Source organism: Panthera leo, chromosome A1, assembly GCF_018350215.1.
Source record: "Panthera leo isolate Ple1 chromosome A1, P.leo_Ple1_pat1.1, whole genome shotgun sequence".
Classification (NCBI taxonomy): domain Eukaryota; kingdom Metazoa; phylum Chordata; class Mammalia; order Carnivora; family Felidae; genus Panthera; species Panthera leo.
The window spans coordinates 70,501,555-70,522,055 of NC_056679.1; the positions used below are offsets into that span (position 1 = coordinate 70,501,555).

Consider the following 20,501-nt stretch of genomic DNA (forward strand, 5'->3'; position numbering starts at 1 on the left):
CTTCAGATTTTGTATATACCAATCTGATTTCAGTATGTTTCTCAAAAAATCTCTTCCTAAATTTGGGTCTATAAAATGGTGCAGTTTTAGTGCTTACCATGTTGTGTTGTGATTTATCTCTTTGCATGTCTGTCAATCCAACTAAAATCTGAATGCCACAAAGGCGAGACTTACGTCTTTTTTACAAAATCTGTGCTTGATTGTTGCTAGTGTATGGGAATGCTGCTTGATTTTTTTAAATGTAAATTTGCATTTTCATGAAGTAATACAACACTCAGAGTTTCTCTATTGAGTGCTCTGCCGGCTTGTTTTTGGTCCTTATCTTTCATGTTAGTGACTTCTCATCAAATGTCTACTGATCTGTGGGTATTAGTCCATATTTAAGAATGAGGAACTTAAAATTTTATGGGGAGTTCTTTGTGGGTGCTAACGGATGGACTTCATGTAGAGTTATCAGATAGGGACCTGCCACCTTCACCAGGGGATTGCCTGTCATCAGTATCTGTGAGGCCTCTGTTTCTCACAGGAGGAATCTTCCAACCTCTGACTTACAGGAGTAACCTGGCTGCCAGCATTGTGGGAGCCAAGGAGGAAGGGCCCTGAGGAATCCTCACCATTCCATATGCTGACTTGCACTTGGTCCCAGTTTTTACCTCCATGACTGACTAACTCCTCATTGCTGGGTTTTACAGCCACAAGTTGGAAGCTGTTTTGGTTCAGTTTCTCCAGAGAGAGTTCCTTCCTCTCCTTTATTAGGATGAGAAAGTTAGTAGGGGCAGGGTCTTAGTGCTCTTATACAGATTTACAATCTGTTCAGGCTCACAACCCTGCCTCCAGAGGTTCCAGAAACCTCAGTTCCTAAGCATTTCCAGGGCTGTTATAGAAAGACACTTGATTTTTTTGGCCTGCCACCCACCCCTCTTTGGCCCCAGTACTTGGGGCAGTTGGTAGTTAGCTTTTCATCTGCTGACTCACTTTCCATTTTCCACATTTGTTGACATCTTATTATTATTATTATTTTTTTTAACATTTATTTATTGTTGAGAGATAGAGACAGAGTGCGAGCCGGGGAGGAGCAGAGAGAGGGAGACACAGAATCCGAAGCAGGCTCCAGGCTCTGAGCTGTCAGCATTGAGCCCGACATGGGGCTCGAACCCATGAACCGTGAGATCATGACCTGACCTGAAGTTGGACGCTTAACCAACTGAGCTACCCACGTGCCCCTTGTTGACATCTTTTAAAAGTGGTTTCTTCCATTACATCTGGTCCTGTGGATTCATACTCCTCCCCTTCAGTGTGGGTTCTTGAAAGGAAGTAGAGATCTGGCATGTTTCTGCTTTTGATTTTAGTATTTTGATTTAGTAACCAGCGAACTTTATGAACATTTATTAGTTTTCAAAAAATTATGTTGTTTTTTATTGTTGGATTTTAGGAGTTCTATATATATTTTGGATATTAATCCCTTATTAGATATATGATTTGCAAATATTTTCTCCCATTCTGTGGGTTGCCTTTTAACTGTTTATAGTATCTTTTCATGCACAAAACTCTTTACATTATTGAATTTGATAAATGATTTTCCTACATCTTTTGAGATGTTCAAAATATTTTTCTTTTCTAAATGAAGTGAGCTATACTAATATACTTGTTAATGTTAAGTCATTGTTGCATTACTGGTATGAAACAATTTTTTTTTTTTTAATTTTCTTGATTTGGTTTGCTAAAATTCAGGAATTTTGCATTTATGCTTTGAGACTGGTCTGTAATTTTCTTGTATTCACCTTCTTTGGTTTTTATACTCTCTTCAAATATGTTGGGAGGAATTATCGATGAACTTTCCCTTATTCTATTCTGTGAAATAGTTTGTATAAGATAAGAGTTTTCTGGGGATACCTGGGTGGCTTAGTCGGTTGAGCACCCAACTCTTAGCTTTAGCTCAGGTCATGATCTCACAGTTTGTGAGTTCAAGCCTTATGTCAGTCTCTGTGCTGACAGTGCAGAGCCTGCTTGTCCCTCCCCTGCTTGCTCTCTCTCTCTCTCTAAAAATAAATAACTTAAAACCTTAAAAATACGATATGAATTTTCTGTTTCTTAAAGGCTTCTTAAAACTTGCTAGAAGTTATCTGTACAACTTTTATATGTATCTTGACTATTAATTCAATATGTTTAATATGAATTTTTATTTAATTTTATTTATTTATTTTTATTTATTATTAATTTTATTTAATTTATTTAATTTTATTTAATATGATTTTTTCAGGTTTTCCTAGTTCTTATTGAGTCCCTTTTGGTGCTTATATTTATCTAGGAAATTACTCATATTGTCTGTTTTCGAATTTACTGCCACAGAGTTGTTTCTAGCATTCTCTTATTCTCTTCTGCACCTGTAGGTTTAGGTTTTGGTTTTTTTTATTTCTAATATTATTTATGCCATCTTTTAAAGAAATTTTTTTCTTTTTTTTAACGTTTATTTATTTTGAGAAAGAGAGTGAGCATGAGTAGGGGAGGGACAGAGAGAGGAAGACAGAGAATTCCAAGCAGGCTCCACACTGTTAGTGCGGAATCCGATGCGGGGCTCGATCCTACAAACCGTTGAGATCAGGACCTGAGGCAAAACCAAGAGTCAGATGCTTAACCAACTGAGCTCCCCTAGGCACCCTTGTGCCGTCTTTATTTTGATCTTGACAGAGGTTTGTTTATTTTATCTTTTCAAAGTATCAGTATTTTATTTTGGTGATCTATGATTAATTTTCACTCTTATTTTTATTATCCTGTCTACTTTCTTTGAATTAAGTCTTTTGCTCTTTAAAAAAAAATAATTCCTGAGTAGAAAAGCTAACTCATTAATATTTTACTCTTTCTTTTTTTATTTATTTTGACTATTTACAAAAGTTTATTTAACAAAGAAGTTCAGTATGAAAATGCACATGATCTGATTTTTATATTGTAGTAAAACAGGTGCTATGCAGAGGGGACACGTGGAAACAGTTGATTTCTTCTGGTGAACACAGCTATTGTTTATACTCCATTCCAAGGCCAAGGTTTCTAACATGATGATAGTATTTCTTCGAATTATCACCATTCTGGTATTGTTCTGTTGCCCACTAGTTGCCATCTCCACACATTCATCTATCACAAGATTTATAAAGGGATTGAACTCCCACAGTATTTCCTGGACATGTTTGCCGCCATTTAATTTCAACGATAATTTATTGTCTATAAATTTTTTCAACTTGGGCAGGTGACTTTTTCTCATGGTGTCTACTCCACAAACTCAGAGGCACCTCCAAATGGAATTTGTGGCATCCTTCACACTGCTACAGTGGGCCTCTATTCTCTCTCTTTTTTTTTTAAGTTTATTTATTCTGAGAGAAGGAGAGAGAGCATGAGCGCACACACACGATTGGTGGAGGGGCAGAGAGAGAGAAAGACAAAAATCCCAAGCAGGCTCTGTGCTGTCAGCGCAGAACCCTCTGTGAGGCTCGATCTCACAAACTGTGAGATCATGACCTGAGCTGAGATCAAGAGTTGGATGCTTAAGTGGCTGAGCCACCCAGGCATCCCCTTTTTTACTTTCTTTCTTTCTTTCTTTCTTTCTTTCTTTCTTTCTTTCTTTCTTTCTTTCTTTCTCTCTCTCTCTCTCTCTCTCTCTCTCTTTCTTTCTTTCTTTCTTTCTTTCTTTCTTAATGTTTATTTATTCTTGAGACAGAGACAGAGCATGAACAGGGGAGGGGCAGAGAGAGAGGGAGATACAGCATCTGAAACAGGCTCCAGGCTCTGAGTGGTCAGCAAAGAGCCCGACGTGGGGCTCGAACCCACGAACTGTGAGATCATGACCTGAGCTGAAGTGGACGCTTAACCGACTGAGCCACCCAGGCGCCCCTACTCTTTCTTTTTTAATACATTCATTTAAGCTTGTAAATTTCCCCCTAAGAACTACCTTAGGTGTGTTTTACAGGCTTAGGTATGTAATGTTTCATTTTTACTATATTTTAAATATTTCCCTTTAATTACAATTTTTCTGATTCATGGATTATTTAAAAGTATGTGTTTGAGTTTTCAGAATTACTGACTTCAGACTTCGTTGTACTGTGGTGAGAGAATTCAGTTTGTACAAGATTGGCTAGTATTTCCTGATACTTCTTTTCTGGCCTTGTAAGTCATCACATTTTGTAAATGTTCCATGTGTACTTTAAAAGAATGTGTATTCTCTAATTATTGAGTGAAGAAATATTTGTATATTCATTAGTGCTTATTAATTTCCTCTTCAAACACTCCATTCTTACTAAATTTTTGTCTTTTATTTTTTTCAAATATTTTATTTATTTATTTATTTTTATTAGAAGTAGGCTCCAAACCCACCATGGGACTTTGAACTCATGACCCTGAAATCAAGAGTTGCATGCTCCACTGACTGATCCCGCCAGGGGCCCTCTTTTACTATTTTTATGTACCATTCTGTTGGGTCTTTTTTCCTTCATTTCCTGCTTTTAATTGGATTTACTAAGCTTTATTCCTTCAATTTTTGTTTTTTTGTTTCTTTATATTGATTTTCAAGTTGTATATTCTAGTTTTTTCTTTTGGTGATTACTTTTATAATTTTAATGTGTATGTATATATTTTAAAATATATATATATATTTTTTGGGGGGTGCCTGGGTGGCTCAGTTGGTTAAGCATCTCACTTAGGCTCGGGTCATAATCTCATGGTTTGTGAGTTCAGCCCCACATTGGGCTCTGTGCTGACAGCTCGGAGCCTGGAGCCTTCTTCGGATTCTGTGTCTCCGTCTCTCTCTGCCCCTCCCCTGCTCACGCTCTGTCTCTCTCTGTCTCTCAATAGTGAATAAACATTAAAAAAAATTTTTTTTTATGCAAAAAATATATATGTATGTATATACTTTTTTTTTCTTTTTTTTTTTTTTACATTTATTCACCTGAGAGAGAGAGAGAGACAGCATGAGCAGGGGAGGGACAGAGAGAGAGACACACACATACACACACACAGAATCCGAAGCAGGCTCCAGGCTCCCAGCTGTCAACACAGAGCCGGATGCAGGGCTCGAACCCACAAACTACGAGATCATGACCCCAGCCAAAGTCGGACGTTTAACCGACCGAGCCACTCAGGCACCCCTAATGTGTATATTTGATTTAACAAAATCTAAAGTTAACTGATAAATCTCTAATATCCTTCTGAACAAAGTGCTCTAATGTATTTTAGCCCTGATATAGTCTCCTAGTCTTTCATGTCCTCTGTCTAGTCAGAGCCTGCTAATTGTCTTGTTTTTTAAGTCCTTTGTTTAAAATGAGAGGACATTATTATTGCTGCTGCTGTTCTTTTTATAGTAAAGGCCCTTTAAAAAAATTTTTTTTAATGGTTTTTATTTTTGAGAGAGACAAAGCACAAGTGAGCACAAGCATAAGCAGGGAGCGGGGAGACACAGAATCTGAAGAAGGCTCCAAGGTGTCAGCACAGAGCCCAACATAGGGCTTGAACTCACGAACAGTGAGATCATGACCTGAGCCAAGGTCAGATGCTTAACTGATTGAGCCACCCAGGTGCCCCTATAGTGAAGGCTCTTTTAGATATAGTTACCTGTTTGCAACCTCTCAGCTCATCGTTGTTTCTTGGATCCCACTACCTTCTTCAGGATTCAGTCTCTTGTATTATGAAATATACCTTTGGTCACTTCAGTAAAAGTACGAGAGTAGTAACTTCTTTCAGCCTTTGTCTGGAAAATGTATTTATTTTGCCCCAATTTTGAATGATAACTTAATAAATTCAACACTAAATGTTATTTCCTTCAATACTTGGAAAACATTGTTCCATTATTTGGGGGTTTATTTTGCTACTGGGGAACAGCAAAATTTTTCTTTCTTCATGAGTAATTATTTTTTCTGGGTTTTTGTTTTTGGTTTGTTGTTGTTGTTGTGTTTCTTAATGAGGTGTTCTGTAGGCTCACTGCCATATGTGTAGGTGTTGATCTGTGTTTATTTATCCAGCTCATGACTGTGCTTCTTCAATCTGAGAACTTAAATATTGCTTTCACTTCTGAAAATGTATAGTCATGAATCCTCATTCTTTCTGTTCTTAGACATTTATTGTAATATCTCATTTTGCCCTTTTTGTTTCCTATCTTCATGACTTCTGTCACCTACTGTCTGTGCCATGGTCTGTATGGTTTCCTTTCGTCCATCCTATAGTTTAGTAATTCTTTTGTCAGCTAATCTACTGTTTTACTTAGTTCCATAATTATATTTTTTTCTTTTTAAAAATGCTATTTGGGGGTGCCTGGGTGGCTCAGTTAAGCGTCCAACTCTTGATTTCAGCTCAGGTCATGCATGATCTTACTGTTTGTGAGATTAAGCCCCATTTTGGGCCTTGCACTGACAACACAGAGCCTGCTTGGGATTTTCTCTCCCCCCCTCTCTCTGTCCCTCCCGCGCTTGCACTTTCTCTCTTGTTCTCTCTCAATAAATAAACATTTTTTAAAATGCTATTTGATTCTCTTTCAAATTAATTTTAATTTTTAATACTGTCCTTTTTTTTAATGCTTACTATTCCTTTTTGGGTCATGTTAATAACTTCAAATGTATACTTCAGACTCCTTCTTAGGTTTTCATTTATTTCTAGTTCCCAGGTAACTGTTCACCCTTACATTGTACTTGCTCACTGTCCCACCTGCTGGTTTATTTCTTCACATGATTGGGACTCTTTATTGTAAGCTCCTCTTCAGCAAGGATTATTTTTGACTTTGGGAGTCCAAGTGCCCTGAATTGTGGATACATTTTTGCAGCACTACTTTGCATTTTTCTTCTACAAACCAAGACTCAGTTGTTTCAGGGTCTTGAACTGAAGTTAATTGTAATTTCTCTGTTTGTAACTTCCAACCCATCCAGGTGGTATTAACTTAATGCTTGCACTTGCTCTTAGCCTAGGTTCACGGTTTAGAGGACTCCTACAAAAAGCTTTGTTTATTTTCACAGTGCCCACACGGGCTACTTTGCCATTTCTTTGGTGGGCAGAGTTCTTCTAGTTCCTTGTTCACGGATTAGATAGCTGTTTAAGGGGTCCCTCACCTTGCACAAGCCCAAATTGGTGTCTTCTGTCCCAGCTGGGTGTTGATACTCCAGCCCCTAGCCCTTGTTCCAGGACCCTATCCCTCTGTGGATTCAGCATCAGCTCGAGGAGGTCCAACTCTGGAATTCCTGCTGTTTTAGCGCTTAGAGATTTCCCTTTCCTTTTTCTTTCAATCTCACTTAACTTTCAAAAACTTTTTTTTTTTTTTTTTTTTTTTTTTTTTTGCTTTATATTATCCAGTGCTTCTGTGTATTTTAAGGAGTGGGGTCTGCATCAACTTAGGCTGCCATAAACCTATTCATCTTTGTCCTCCTCAGCCCAGAAGAGTAACTAGTCCATACCAGATGCTGGATGACTGACTGACTGACTGACTGACTGAACAAATGACTCAGTGAATGAATGAATGAATTTTTCACCTCCAGAAGCAGGTGGAAGCAATGTGCCAGTGAATAACACCTCCTGTCTCTCCAGGGGCACTGGAACAAGCAGAATTTGCTTTTCTATGAGGATATAAGTAAAGAGAGTTCCCAGTAAACAAAATGAAAAGAGAACAGGACTTCTTATGTGCTTTCACTGTAGTCCTGGAATAATGGAACATTTAACTGACTTCCAGTACTTGATATCCAAAGGCGGACAGAAGCGGACTGAGGAGTGAGTGCTGGTACCGTTTGCCGATGGCTCCATACAGCATGCTTACCAAGAGAAGAGATTGAAGAATTGCAGAGAACAGGACACTGGGCCTGTTTAGTTCTCCTTCTCTCCACTGTTTTTAAGAAAAGCGTGCCTTTGATGAGATATAGCTGTGGGGTCTTGTTTTCCATCTTATGTCAGCCACCTTTGTTAGAGGCTGGTTATTGATGCCATGCCCTGTTTTAATTCACACTTCTCTGCTAATCAATTACAGCGTTTATCCATTAATCAGGCATTCTGACAGAGTCAATAACTGCTTTTTTGGGTTTTGTCAGGGGCTGCATGTTATCAAGCAAGGAATAACATTCAGGAGCTCACTTTAAAACAGTGTGACTTTCCCAGGCCAGTGGACTTCCGGAGCAATAAACATCTAGTGGGGATTTTGCATGGTTTTTTAATATATTTGGTTGATGGGATTTTCTCACTGAACACTTCATTAGCAGGGCTCAACATTAGTGAAGTGTGGACAGGTGTACCTCTTTTTAAGAAAAACAGGAACATCAAAAGGTAATTATTCCCATCACATATAAATGACTGCATTCGCTTAAGAGTAGCCTTAAATCATGAACTTCCTTCATTCATATTAAGTGTTTACAAACAATATCATCTTGGCAGTGTGGTTTGAGAGCAAAGAAACTTAAAGGCACAATGTTTCCAGCTGCTACTAGTTGAAAGCCAATCAAAATTTAGAGCAAATATCTCTATAATTATAATGTGAGTCAAGAGGAAAATATTTTGTAAACAAAAGCTGAGTTGATACACACATTTCCTTAAGCCCATCTTTTACATTAGAGTGTTTTAAACCTTCATATCCATGTCCCCATACATGTGTTCACGCATTTAAGCACCCCTCAGGCTTTATAACTTGTTACAGCGTATTCACATATTATAAAGTGTCACAGAAATGAAAACTTTTCCTTTCAGAGACAGAGGTGGCAATGTTTAATTGGAGAGTTACAGTTTGGGTAGTTAAGTTTGCCGCACATAATGATGGTAACAGGTTTCAGTGATCTTTTTTTTTATGACAGATGTACCAACATTTAATTGTTTTTCATCAAGGGTGGAGAGAAAAGACACTTCTGTAGATTTTTCAATTCTCCTACGTGTCACTTAGCTGTCCTCACCATTGTCTAAGCTCCTTTCTCTCATCCTTTTTGCTGCAATGCCTTGTGTCATTCCCTCATGATCAGCACTTTTGTTGTCTTTGTTTTTTGCTGTACCTCAGAAGTCCATCTTTTCTTTCATCTCCTTCCCATTCATGCATGAGGGAACAGTTGTGCCCTGTTGTGGGGATGTTCCGCTGGGTTTCAAACAGTAGGGTTTCTTTTTATTCTCTTCTAAGTAGTACAATGGGGCTGAATGTCTGTTGCAGAATGCACACACTAATATGCCAGGTTATTTGGTTTCTAAGAAGTCAATAAAAATACTACATTTAGGCTCAGTCCTTGGCTTGCTTTTTGCCTGTTTGCCTTTAATGTCTTCGGTTATAAATCTGTTTGTTTCTGATAGTAAAATATAATCTTCCATATTAGATTGAAGCGTGGAATCAACAAACAGAAAAATGTTCCTGGCGGTGGAGTATTTTCACACTAGCAGATTTGGCAGTCTGCACCCTCCCTCGATAAGAGCCTTGAAACAGCCGCCAGAGCTAATTAATGGCAGCTACAACTCAGAGAGGAGGGAAAAAGAGAGTGGATCCTAACTTGGTCTTGGCAAAACTTTCCAGTGTGAGAAAGTAGCACGTCTCTGCATTTAGAGGTGTGTGGCTTTGGCTATTTTCGCCCAGATCACCTTGCTTGATTGTTGTTTTGGGTGGGGAGGTAAGTGTGAGCATGAGTGTACCTAGTTATAGACACAGACCCAGAGGCCATCCCAGCAGTAAAAGGCTAAAGACATAAAAAGCCAGAGATGTCTTAAGACACTTTGTTCTCATATTCAGGAACAATCTTCAAAATCCTCCTTAATGAGGTCATAAAAGAAAAAAATGGAACAAGTGTTCCTTGTGTATCTCACTAGGGCATGCAGTCAGGGTCACTTGCCACCAGTATCCTATTTAAAAAGGGATTGGGGTAGTTCAATCAAGCATTGCATTAAGAGAGAGACTTTGATTAATTCCTTCTCCTTTCTTTTGTGCCACAGATAATTTCAGTAAATTTGTGATACTTTCTGCTTAGCTATCACTGGAGCTTAAAGTTCTGGATGCGTCATGCTGAGTATTAGCATTTATCGGGCCTACTTGGTGATGGTGAAGAGGAGTGTATGCTACAGACAGCTGTCTAATCTTTGACAAGCAGGGCTGGTCTTTAAACATGACCATTATCTGAGATCTTAGCGTAGGGAAGTTTCTGCTCTCAGGTTAGTGGAAAGAAATCTTGGTGCGAAAGAAGGAAAGACTCAGCAGTGAGGAAGATGGTGATTTATCATGGCTAACTTTTTTAAAGGTACTGGATCTGCCTCTCAGCTTGGGTAAGTTTCAGGGATGGCTCTCAAAGGAAACAAAAGCAAGAAAGGGACAAGTGAGCGCTGGTAATGTGTGCTTTCACTGAGGCTGCAGCGGGGGAGTTGCAGATTGGCCCCCGGACGGTCAGGATCAGGTAGGAAATTGGATTCTATTGTCATTTGTTTTCTTTTATTTACCAGCTTTGTTTGTCGAGAGGCCCTCAGAGATATGAAGGGTCATTTTAGCACCATGCTGTAGAAACCTAGTGTCAAATGTCAAGTCTTCTGGTTGTTTAGACCTAGAAGCAAGTTAGGGTATATTTCAAGCACTTAGTTTTTAAAAACTCAATCACATCCCTGTTGTATTTTATAAGCTGATTTTTTAAAGAGTATATAATGTTTACTTTGTCAGCAATGCAAGGTCTGTTAGGTATCTGTACTTTTAGGTGTCACTGGAAAGTTAGATTTGGGTTCTGATGGACCAGAACAGCTCCCAGGGGGCATTGTGATGGTGTGTAAATCCCTTTCTGTTTGCGGTTTACTCACTGGATGCACTAAATCAGTTCTTCGGGCTGCTCCTTTCTGTTCAGTTAATTCAGCCACTGCACATGCGCATGAAGGCAACAGGTTAATACTCCTCACTTAAGATAGTTTTAGGTATGGATAGATAGAATCCCTTCTTTAACAGTTGAAGCATTTGTTTTTCTGTTGAAAGTGAGGTAGTTACGTTGGTTTTCGTGAATTTATACATCAGATATATTTATGTTAAGGCAACAAGTTAAAGCAGGATTTTAGAGTGAATTTTAAAGTATGTCTCATGATAATTATTACTGTCCTGTTAAAGATTTAATAGCCAATCGTAAGGGTTTTTTAAATTATTAGTGTAAAATGAATAAGATGTTAGATTTCTCATAGATTCTGTTTTGGTGTATTTCCAGATTAAAGACCCAAAGATGAATTCATTCATTCAAATGATTTATTAAATTCCTACCTTATGCCAGGCTCATAGAATTATAGCACTATTGTTGTCATTGTCGATGTAATTGGTTTTTAACTTGTATTTATAATGATTATTATAAATAGGGGAAACCTCTAAGTATGCTAGTTTTTGATAATCAGCTTTAACTGTGAGAGTGAACATGTTCTCTGTGAAGCATGTCTGTGAATAGATTACTCGAGCCTGACCATAGTTTTTGGAATGCTAACTGAAGTTGCATGATTGATCTATTTTTTTTTTTTCATATTTGAAACTGGAGAGAGCTATGGAGGCAGAGTAGTGTCATGAGAAGGATAAAGGCTTTCACTGACTTTTCCTCACCTGAAAGGGAAGAGCCCTCAACTCAGGGCTTGGTATGAGAATCAAGTTCTATGATTGTGGTGAAGGGAGCCAACACAGCAAGTCCTCCGTGAATGACCCTCCCCCCATTCCCTTGTTCTAAGAAATCGGTATCTACAGGGCATCAAGTATTTACATTCTGATTCCCGTCCTGCATGCTGAAGGCCAGGGAAGTTACCTGGTCACACTTTCTCTGTGCCACCAAAAACGGTGTGAAGATATGTATTCAGAACCTCACCACTGTGAAAAATACCTCGAAGACTTTTTAGGTCCAGGGATTGCCTGCTTCATTTGCTTATAGGAAACATAATCTCAGACATTTAAAAAAAAATTTTTTTTATGTTTATTTGTTTTTGAGAGAGAGAGCACAAGCAGGGGAGGGGTAGAAAGAGAGGGAGACACAGGATCTGAAGCAGACTCCAGGCTCTGAGCTATCAGCACAGAGCCTGACATGGGACTCAAACCCATGAACCATGAGATCATGACCTGAGCCAAAGTCGGACGCTCAACCAGCTGAGTCACCCAGGCGCCCCCATAATTGCAGACATTTTTAGTAGTTCCTACAGTGGAAATACTCCAAATGTTGCTTTTTTTACACAAAATCAGCATGATGATTGCTGAGAAGAAAGAGGTCATGGCCTTTCTCAACAAAAATCCAGGGTTGCTGGTTCTTTTTTCAGATAAAGGTCTCAGAGAGCAGACAAGGTCTTCTCATAAAATCGGAGGACTGTGATCCTCTGGACACCTCACCTTCTGAAACCAAGTGGAAAAAAGGAATGAACATAAGCACATTTCAGCCTCCCCAAACCTCCTTATGGTCAGATATGGCATCCAGTAAGGCACAAAAGTAGGCCACCAAGCAAACAAGTGATTTCCTTTGAAACATAGGTTAAGTAAGAGATCCGGCTTTAAACATATACCTAGTTCTCTCTCCCATAGCCGATGTGTAATAATTGCTGGCTGAAGAAAATTGTCCTGTTTACCTTAGAATAGATGTCATAGGAAATGACACCTTTGCCTTTATTTACAGAGGATATATTAGTATTAATTAATTACAGATGATATATTAGTAATACAGATCCCATTATGCTACTTTTAATGTGTTTTATAATGAGAATTCCTCAAAATCCATTCAGTATAAATTGGGTCCTTCTCAATACTTAAACATAGTACTCTCTCTGTGTGTCTCAAAAATAAATAAATAGACTTAAAAAAAAAAAAAAAGGGGGGCTCCTGTGGCTCAGTCGGTTAAGTGTCTGACTTTGGCTGAGGTCATGATTTCACAGTTCGTGAGTTTGAGCCCCGCATCAGGTTCCGTGCTGACAGTGTGGAGCCTGCTTGGGATTCTCTCTCTCTTCTTCTCTCTCTTCCCCTACCCTGTGCTCGTGCTCTCTCTCTTTCTAAAAAACAAACTTAAAAAAATAGGTTTTTTGAGATATCTAACACAGGTGTTGCTCCTGCTTTGGAATGCTGAAAATTTTCTGCATAATTCTGTTCTGGGAGTTCTGTGGGGACTTGCTATTAGAGCTAGGGAAAAGCGTAATGGCAAGGACCACTTACTTGTCTTCTTGCAGATCAGGATGAAAGGCTCTATTAAATGTTCTTGCTTATACTAAGTTGGAGGACAAGTGGCACTGGAAATAATGGTTTGCGCTGGGAGAAGGTGTCTTGTGTGCCGCACACATTGTGGGCAACCAGCAAATGCGCTCAGCCATTTCTGTGAGGATAATGTCTACGTGACCTTAGCCACAAGGTCCTCCACATAGGTCAGTTACTAAACCTATCTTTAAATGGCCTTTTAAATTAAAAAAAAAAAAAATTTTATTATTTTTTTTTTGTTTATTTTTTTTTTTTTGAGAGCAAGAGAGACAGAGTGCAAGTGGGGGAGGGCAGAGAGAGAGGGAGACACAGAATCTGAAGCAGGCTCCAGGCCCCGAGCTGTCAGCACAGAGCCTGATGAGGGCCTCAAACTCAAGGACCAAAGACCGTAAGATCATGACCTCAGCCGAAGTCGGATGCTTAACTGACTGAGCCACCCAGGTGCCAGGTGGCCTCTTAGATCGGACTCCTTTTTCAGCCATCTGCTTGAATACGAATTCTACTTAAGGAAAAGACTTAAGGGAGTGGTGGTTGGTGGTGATTGTTGTGTTTCTCTGAGGCACAGTTTCAAGTCAGTGAGATGTGTGCTTTGGATACATGGCTCTGTTTGGCGCTGAATATCCTCAGAGTTTGATGAGTTCTGGCAATGTACATAAATGGGAGGATGGAAAAGAGAAATCAGAAAGTACATCACCACCCCACCCCTCCCCTCCAGAGGGAACCGAAGAAGGGGCAGGTGGACATTGGCCCACTGGTGAGACACTCCAGAGTCATTGACGATTCTTTCTCTTTCTCTCAGTTAGCAAAGTGTGATTTTCTTCTGTTAATAAAGTTTAGGAAAAAGGAGAAAGAGGAGCACTGCATCCTTAACCACTTGTACTGGAGCATCTGGCATTTATGACTGTCCTGACTCCTAATTCCACTGCACCCCACCTCCCACCCCAATCAGTGCTTTGTTACTATTGTTAGTGTTGTTGCAAGACCAGCCTCTGTCTGGAGGGTGGGCAGGAGCTGGAGTGCTGTTGGGCCCCATCTTTCCAGGGGCTTGTCACCATAGCTGTGGACCTCAAATAACACTACACTGAGGTGCTCAGGACACTGACCTCTTAGTCGGCAGTGAAGGTATCACATTCCTGCTTTATTGTATTGCATTCTGTATCTGTTGAAATTTGACTAGCAGATGTGGTAGAACTGGTCCATACCAGGCCTGCAAGTGCAAGGACAGTGTGGCAGGCCTGGTGGCAGGCAGGAGGCACAGCAAATGGGTCCTATGGGGGCAGCCCCAGTGCCAGCAAAGCCTGGGCAGAAAGCACTTGGCTGCATCGGTCTCTTTGTCAGTGAGGATTGAGGATTGCCACTTGAAGCTCTTGCCCTTCTGTCTTTTCTCGGGACAAGCGCTGTTAGGTCCAAGAGGAGAGGCAAGTGGTTCTCTACTCACTTGGAGATAGGGTGACACTGGGGACAGGGCAGTCTCTGAGCAGTGGCTTGCAGGGCGGGCTGGCCACACGTGGCCTCAGAGCTGAGGGAGCAGCAAAGCAACCCAAGATGATTCTGTAGGGAAGCCAAGGTGCAGAAGCCACAGCCTGCAGTCCCCGTGTGGAAGACCACAACCTTCCCTGTACTGCACCAGCCTGAGAGGTGAGCCCCCAGGAGCCCCAGAGCAAGCTTCTCTGGGAGGTGTTCAGGGAGGAGGGGCATGGCTGTGCTGTGCTTTGTTAATATAGGCCAGATATTGGCAGGTTGCACTGCATTAAAAAATTAATGCGGATGAAAAAGTTGTATGGATTAGTATAGTCAAAATAGGGCTGGCAAAGCCTGCTTTAAAAGTTGAGGATGACTTTAATTAAATAAAAGCCTAGCAGCAGAATAAATGTCTAGCTTGCTTTAAAAAAACAATAGGAGAGGGGTGCCTGGGTGGCTCAGTAGGTTGAGCATCTGACTTCGGCTCAGGTCATGATCTCACGGTTCATGAGTTTGAGGCCCCTTTTTGGGCTCTCTGCTGTCAGCACAAAGCCTTCTTCGGATCCTCTGTACTCCTCTTCCTCTGCTCCTCCCTGCTTGCACTCTCTGTGTCTCTCGAAATAAATAAATAAACTTAAAAAATGTTTTTAAATAAGAGAATACCTCAAAGCATTGAAATAATACTTACTGATGATTCCACCAGAAGAACAGGAACATTTGCTATTGATGAGGTTGTGATGGGTGATGGAGAAGCCATACACTGGTTTCAGAGGTGTGAGAAGACAGAGGTTGTGGGCTGGGGGAGTGCTAGCAGGAGAGTGCTAGTGCACATGCTTTTTGTGTAGAGTGTGAGGCAAATGGACCGTGACAGCACCGGGTGATGGAGAGGGCACAGGGAGAAGGGAGCCTAGAAATCTGACACAGAAAAGGTCTGTGCTGGCATGTCTCACTTCTTTGTTTTCTAGCTAAGAAGTAAACTGAATAACAAACTCCCCACCAACATGGTTTCACATTGCTTTAGCTTTTCAGGAACCAGTACTTCAGTTTTTTAGTGCGAACTGTCACTTACTTGCTTCTCCATTGGAGGCTATTGGGATGACATATATTCTTAAACATAAGAACTGTGGGTATACTTGCATGAATGGTACCAGAGACTATGGATTTTTGCAGTATATTCTGCTGGGGCTTCATTTTTCTTGAGGATATTTCATTGTTTTCTTTCTTTCTGTCTCTCTTTCTTCATCTCTCTCTCTCTCCCCCTCCTACTGCCTGCCTTCCGTCCTCCCTCCATCCCTCCCTCCTTTTCTCTGTATGCAATAATGTTATGTAAGGACTCTTGCATCGTTCAGACCACATTGTTTTAAGGATTTCAGCATTATATAGCAGCATTTTAAAGGTGTTTTCTTCTTTTTTTCTCTTTTCAGAGAGAAATCGGTTCCCGTGTCTCTTAAGCTATATCCACAGGAGGATTATGATAATGAGTCACTGTTTTGTCATTTTGCTATTTTAAGTGAGTTTTAAATAAAACCTGTAGCTGGTTCATGATCACTGGGAACATCTCCATAAACTTTAGCTGCTATAAATATCCTGAGAGCTTAAAATAGAGTTAAAATATGAAAATATAGTGCTATAATAAAAAGTTTTCGTTACTTTCACCCTACCTATCAACAGGACAACTATATATTTCACCCACAGATATTTAAAAATACAACGACTTCCTTAGAAATTTCCTGACTATGGGGCCCCTGGCTGGCTCAGTCATTGGAGTATGCCACTCTTGATCTTGGGGTTGTCAGTTCAAGCCCCGCATTGGGTGTAGAGATTACTTAAAAATGAAATCTTTGGGGTGCCTGGGTGGCTCAGTTGGTTGGGCATCCGACTTCAGCTTAGGTCATGATCTCACAGTTTGTGGGTTTGGGCCCCGCATCAAGCTCTGTGCTGACAGCTTGGAGCCTGGAGCCTGCTTCAGATTCTGTATCTCTCTCTCTCTCTCTCTCTCTCTCTCCCTCCCTCCCTCCCTCCCTCCCTCCCTCCCTCCCCCCGCCCCCTCTCTGCCCCTACCCCACTCGTGCTCGGTCTCTCACTCTCTCAGAAATAAATAAATATTTTTAAAAAACTTAAAAAAATAAAAATGAAATTTTTAAAGAAAAAGAAATTTCCTGACTCTCTGTCTCTCTGTCTCTGTCTCTCTCTCTATATCACTGTTTTCTATTTGAATGATTAACATATGCACATTAGTTAGTAGGTAAATAATGTAATTCTACTTGCTCTTCTAATTTGTCAAATATTTACAGATAATTATTATCACTATCACATGATTAAGGAGGGGACATTTATATAAAGCTAATTTAAGGTACTTGGTTTTTGCATGCATTAATTTCCTTATTTATATATTTAATTAGCATCTATTATATGCTGGGTACAGTGCCAGGGTCAGCAAAAAGAATGCTTCCTAAAATCACAACCCCCTAAAATCATGGCTCTTAAAATCAGCTCTTTGTCTCTATTTTCCCCACTCAAATATTACCTTCTGTTCTGCCTTATCATTGTGATCAGAGCTTTCGATTAGTTGTTAAGATTTTGTAATCCCAGTGATGTGTAATACGCAGTAGGAATGCTCAGAGAAGAGAAATCTTTAAGAAATTTTAATTACTGGGGAGCCAACTCTACCAGAGAAATCATCAGAGTTGTCCATGTAAGGATGGGGGGCTGCTCAGACTGAACTGAACCCCTGTTATGATTGAAACTCTTTTCACTTTATTGTCCAAATTACTGCCTTAACTCCCTCCCACTCCTCATTTGCCTATTCCCCTTGCTTTTTATCTTCTGTATTACCAGTATTACAACATAGTGGTGTTTACTTCCTGAAAGCATTAGTAGTCATCAGGAGCACCAGTTCGTTATAGATGTAGATAAGTGGGTGTCAACCCCTCAACTACGACTCGGACTCATTTGGAAAATATGGTTCCTTCCCTCAAAAGAAACTGCTCATGCATCTTTGGACGTTTCTATAAAATAGCTGTGTGCATTTCCTTATTCGTTATAAACAACTAGAATCAGTGTGTCCTGCTTTGATGCCAGAACTAGAATTTCATTCACAATGGCAAGGAAGCTTTACCTAGAATGTCTGTACACATGAAAGGCGAGGAAAAACCATACAAGTTCCGTCCCCCTTTCCGTTTTTGGTGAGCTTTCGACTTTTCTTCCCTGCGATTATTATTGAGTGGAATGTAACCCCCAAATCTTTCACCAGATGTTGCCTCACCATCTTAAAGGGAAGAAGAAAATTATAATGGATGTTTTGAATGTGCTCAACTTTTGTTTTGTTCAGAGCCAAACTGAATGAAGCAAAGAAGTTAAAATCTTTTCTTGTTCCATCTGAGTAAGCATGAAAACCTACAATCCTTAATCTTTTAAAAGAAAAATAACCCTCCTCTGTTTGTGGGATTTCTGATTCATTTCTTCCGCCCTGCTCCCCTGCTCTGCATTTTTGTAGTCAAATTCTGTCTGGACTTTTGTGAGCCAATAACCTCCCTCTTCACCCCTCTCCCCTCTACCCCCGCCCCCACCTCTACCCTATGATGACACAAAGAGCAGAGAGTCCACAAAAGACTCAGTTTCTGGGTTTTGTATTGAAAAGGAGGATGAAATGCTGGATATACTTAGGAACACGAAACTGATCTGTTAAAACTTTACCAAAAAAGCAATTTATTAACATCAGGATAGGGGGAATAAAAAGTGAGAGGAATAGAGATTTTTTTAAAATGCCATGAATAGAAGTGAATATAATGTTACTTTTTTGTAATTCGCACTAAATTGACTTTTCTTTAGTGTCACACAAACTAGTTGGTGTGGCAGCTACTTCAGCCGCCCTGCCCCCAAGTTAACAAGTAATGTAAAAACACAAGAGTCCCATGGGAGGTTAGTGGGGAGCCCTGGAAAGCTATTTGTTGATGTCCCTGAACAATAACCAGGGCTGGTATACTGGCCTGTAGTTTAAAGCTCAGGACCTGAGTCTTAACCATTTTTCCCTGTTGCCATGATTGTGATGACAGCACTTCTCTGTGAGGTGTGTCCTATGTCTGTGACTCTGGGTCTCCAGGGTGTCAAAGTTTGTCTGTGGCTAAACTCTTAAATAAATATTCTAAACCAAGGGTCCAAAGGCTGAATTCTGCTAACCACTTATTTTTATACAGCCTTTGAACTAATAATTTTTCCAGATGTGTGATTTGATGATAGGGAACATTACCTTTAACTCCAATTAAGCAAAATGCTAATCCCCGCACCAAAAAAAAAAAAAAAAGAATGCCATTCTTCTCTCCATTAGAACTGTATTACCAAAAAGTTGTACTCAATTTTATTTTGAATTCCATCAGTAAAAAAAGGTGTGGAAAATTGTGTTTTCTCTTGATGTATATAAGTCCCTGTATAATATCCCAGCATTTGTCTCCCAGCTCACAATCTGAAATAGTTACTATCTGTCCCTTTCAGACGTTTGGTGAGCCCTGTTTTAGACTGTCCATTATAGAGACAATTTTGAAGAGGGGAAAAGACATTCTTGCTATCATTCCTTGTTTGAATCTTGTTTCGATTTTCTGTTTTAATAGTGAAGCTTTTCTGATCAATATGGATATGAGTTACTATGCTTTGGCTTGTGCAGTGTCCTGAGAAAACTGGTGTCAGTTGTGAAGTGCAGCATAATATTGCCAGCAGCTGCCTCTTTGAAAATGTAAAGTCACTGAATAAAATACATCTGTGTTTCCTTATATAAAATAACTGGCAATAATAGTATATTTCATACAGTTGAGGGAATTAAGTGACAAATGTAAATTAAGGAATCAGTAGATGTTAAAAAGAACAGAGTCTACCATTCAGAACTTAAGTTTGTTTGCCTTAGAATGAGTACTGATACTTTGTGTTTTAACATTTTGAATCTATGTACAGATACACTGTCCCCTGTACACTGGTAGGTACCTAAATAATGCTGCTGCTAAGCTTCAGGCAATACAAAATATAATCTCTTTCAACATGATTTTGTGGCAGATACTTGTTTAAAATAGAATTATTACTTAAGGCCTATATATTTCTTTTGTAGATTTTTTTAAACATTTATTTATTCAAGGGTCGCTTGGGTGGCTCAGTCAGTTATGCATGCGTGATCTCACAGCTTATGGGTTCAAGCCCCGCATCAGGCTCTGTGCTGACGGCTCAGAGCCTGGAGCCCACTTCAGATTCTGTGTCTCCCTCTCTCTCTGCCCCTCCCCTGCTCTCTCTCTCTTTCTCTCAAAAATAAACATTAAAAAAATTTTTAAAAATTATTCATTTTGAGAGAGGGGGAGGGGCAGAGAGAGAGAGAGGGAGAGAGAGAATCCCAAGCAGGCCCCATGTTGTCAATGCAGAGCCCGACACAGGGCTCCATCCCACCAACCATGAGCTCATGACCCGAGCCAAAATCAAGAGCTGAAGTCCTGTGTATTTCTAAGATAATTTTAAAGCATAAATAAACCTTATCAAAGAGCAAAAAGAGGAGCTTTTCTGGTTCAGAAAATTTTAATATATTGAGTTGTCACTGTTTTGCTCCCTGTCTGTGACAGACTACATGATTGGAAAAAGGACACCGGCTTCGTGTTTCACATAGCTAGTGTTTATGTCTGGGAACCCCTACATGCATGAAGGCAATGTATGACAGAGCTGGGCATAGCATTTGCAAAGAAAGAAAATCACTGGTGATAATTGAGATGAAATCAATGAGTTCCCCTGTGCTCTTCCTCATTCTCCTGCACCCACGATGCACTTTTTGCCTCCAGGAGTTTGTCCTCCCTCTTCCAAGGTTGTCCCCACCTCTGAGAAACCTTCTGTGAATGTCCCCTCCCACTCCTGGACTTCTGGCCTCTGT

The 20,501-nt window shown here is 40.0% G+C and overlaps 2 protein-coding genes across 10 annotated transcripts in view; one reads left to right on the forward strand and one right to left on the reverse strand.

The window, feature by feature from the left end:
* CLYBL (citramalyl-CoA lyase) overlaps window positions 1-20,501 on the forward strand; it is a 260,370-nt gene that overhangs the window by 96,698 nt on the left and 143,171 nt on the right. The window contains exon 1 of one of the 9 annotated variants that reach the window (XM_042929787.1): window positions 9,894-10,236. The exons of the other annotated variants lie outside the window; for them this stretch is intronic. Coding sequence (XP_042785721.1) covers window positions 10,193-10,236 — 44 coding nt within the window. The 5' untranslated portion in view covers window positions 9,894-10,192. Of the gene's footprint in view, window positions 1-9,893; window positions 10,237-20,501 lie in introns of those variants that run through there. 9 annotated transcript variants of the gene reach the window in all.
* LOC122224424 (small nuclear ribonucleoprotein G-like) lies at window positions 2,894-3,256 on the reverse strand. The gene has a single exon (XM_042946247.1). The coding sequence runs from the start codon at window positions 3,254-3,256 to the stop codon at window positions 2,894-2,896; it is 363 nt and encodes a 120-aa protein (XP_042802181.1).

Excerpts from the sequence above, each read along its gene's own strand:
- LOC122224424 (XM_042946247.1), bottom strand. The coding sequence starts at position 3,256 with ATGAGAAAAAGTCACCTGCCCAAGTTGAAAAAATTTATAGACAATAAA.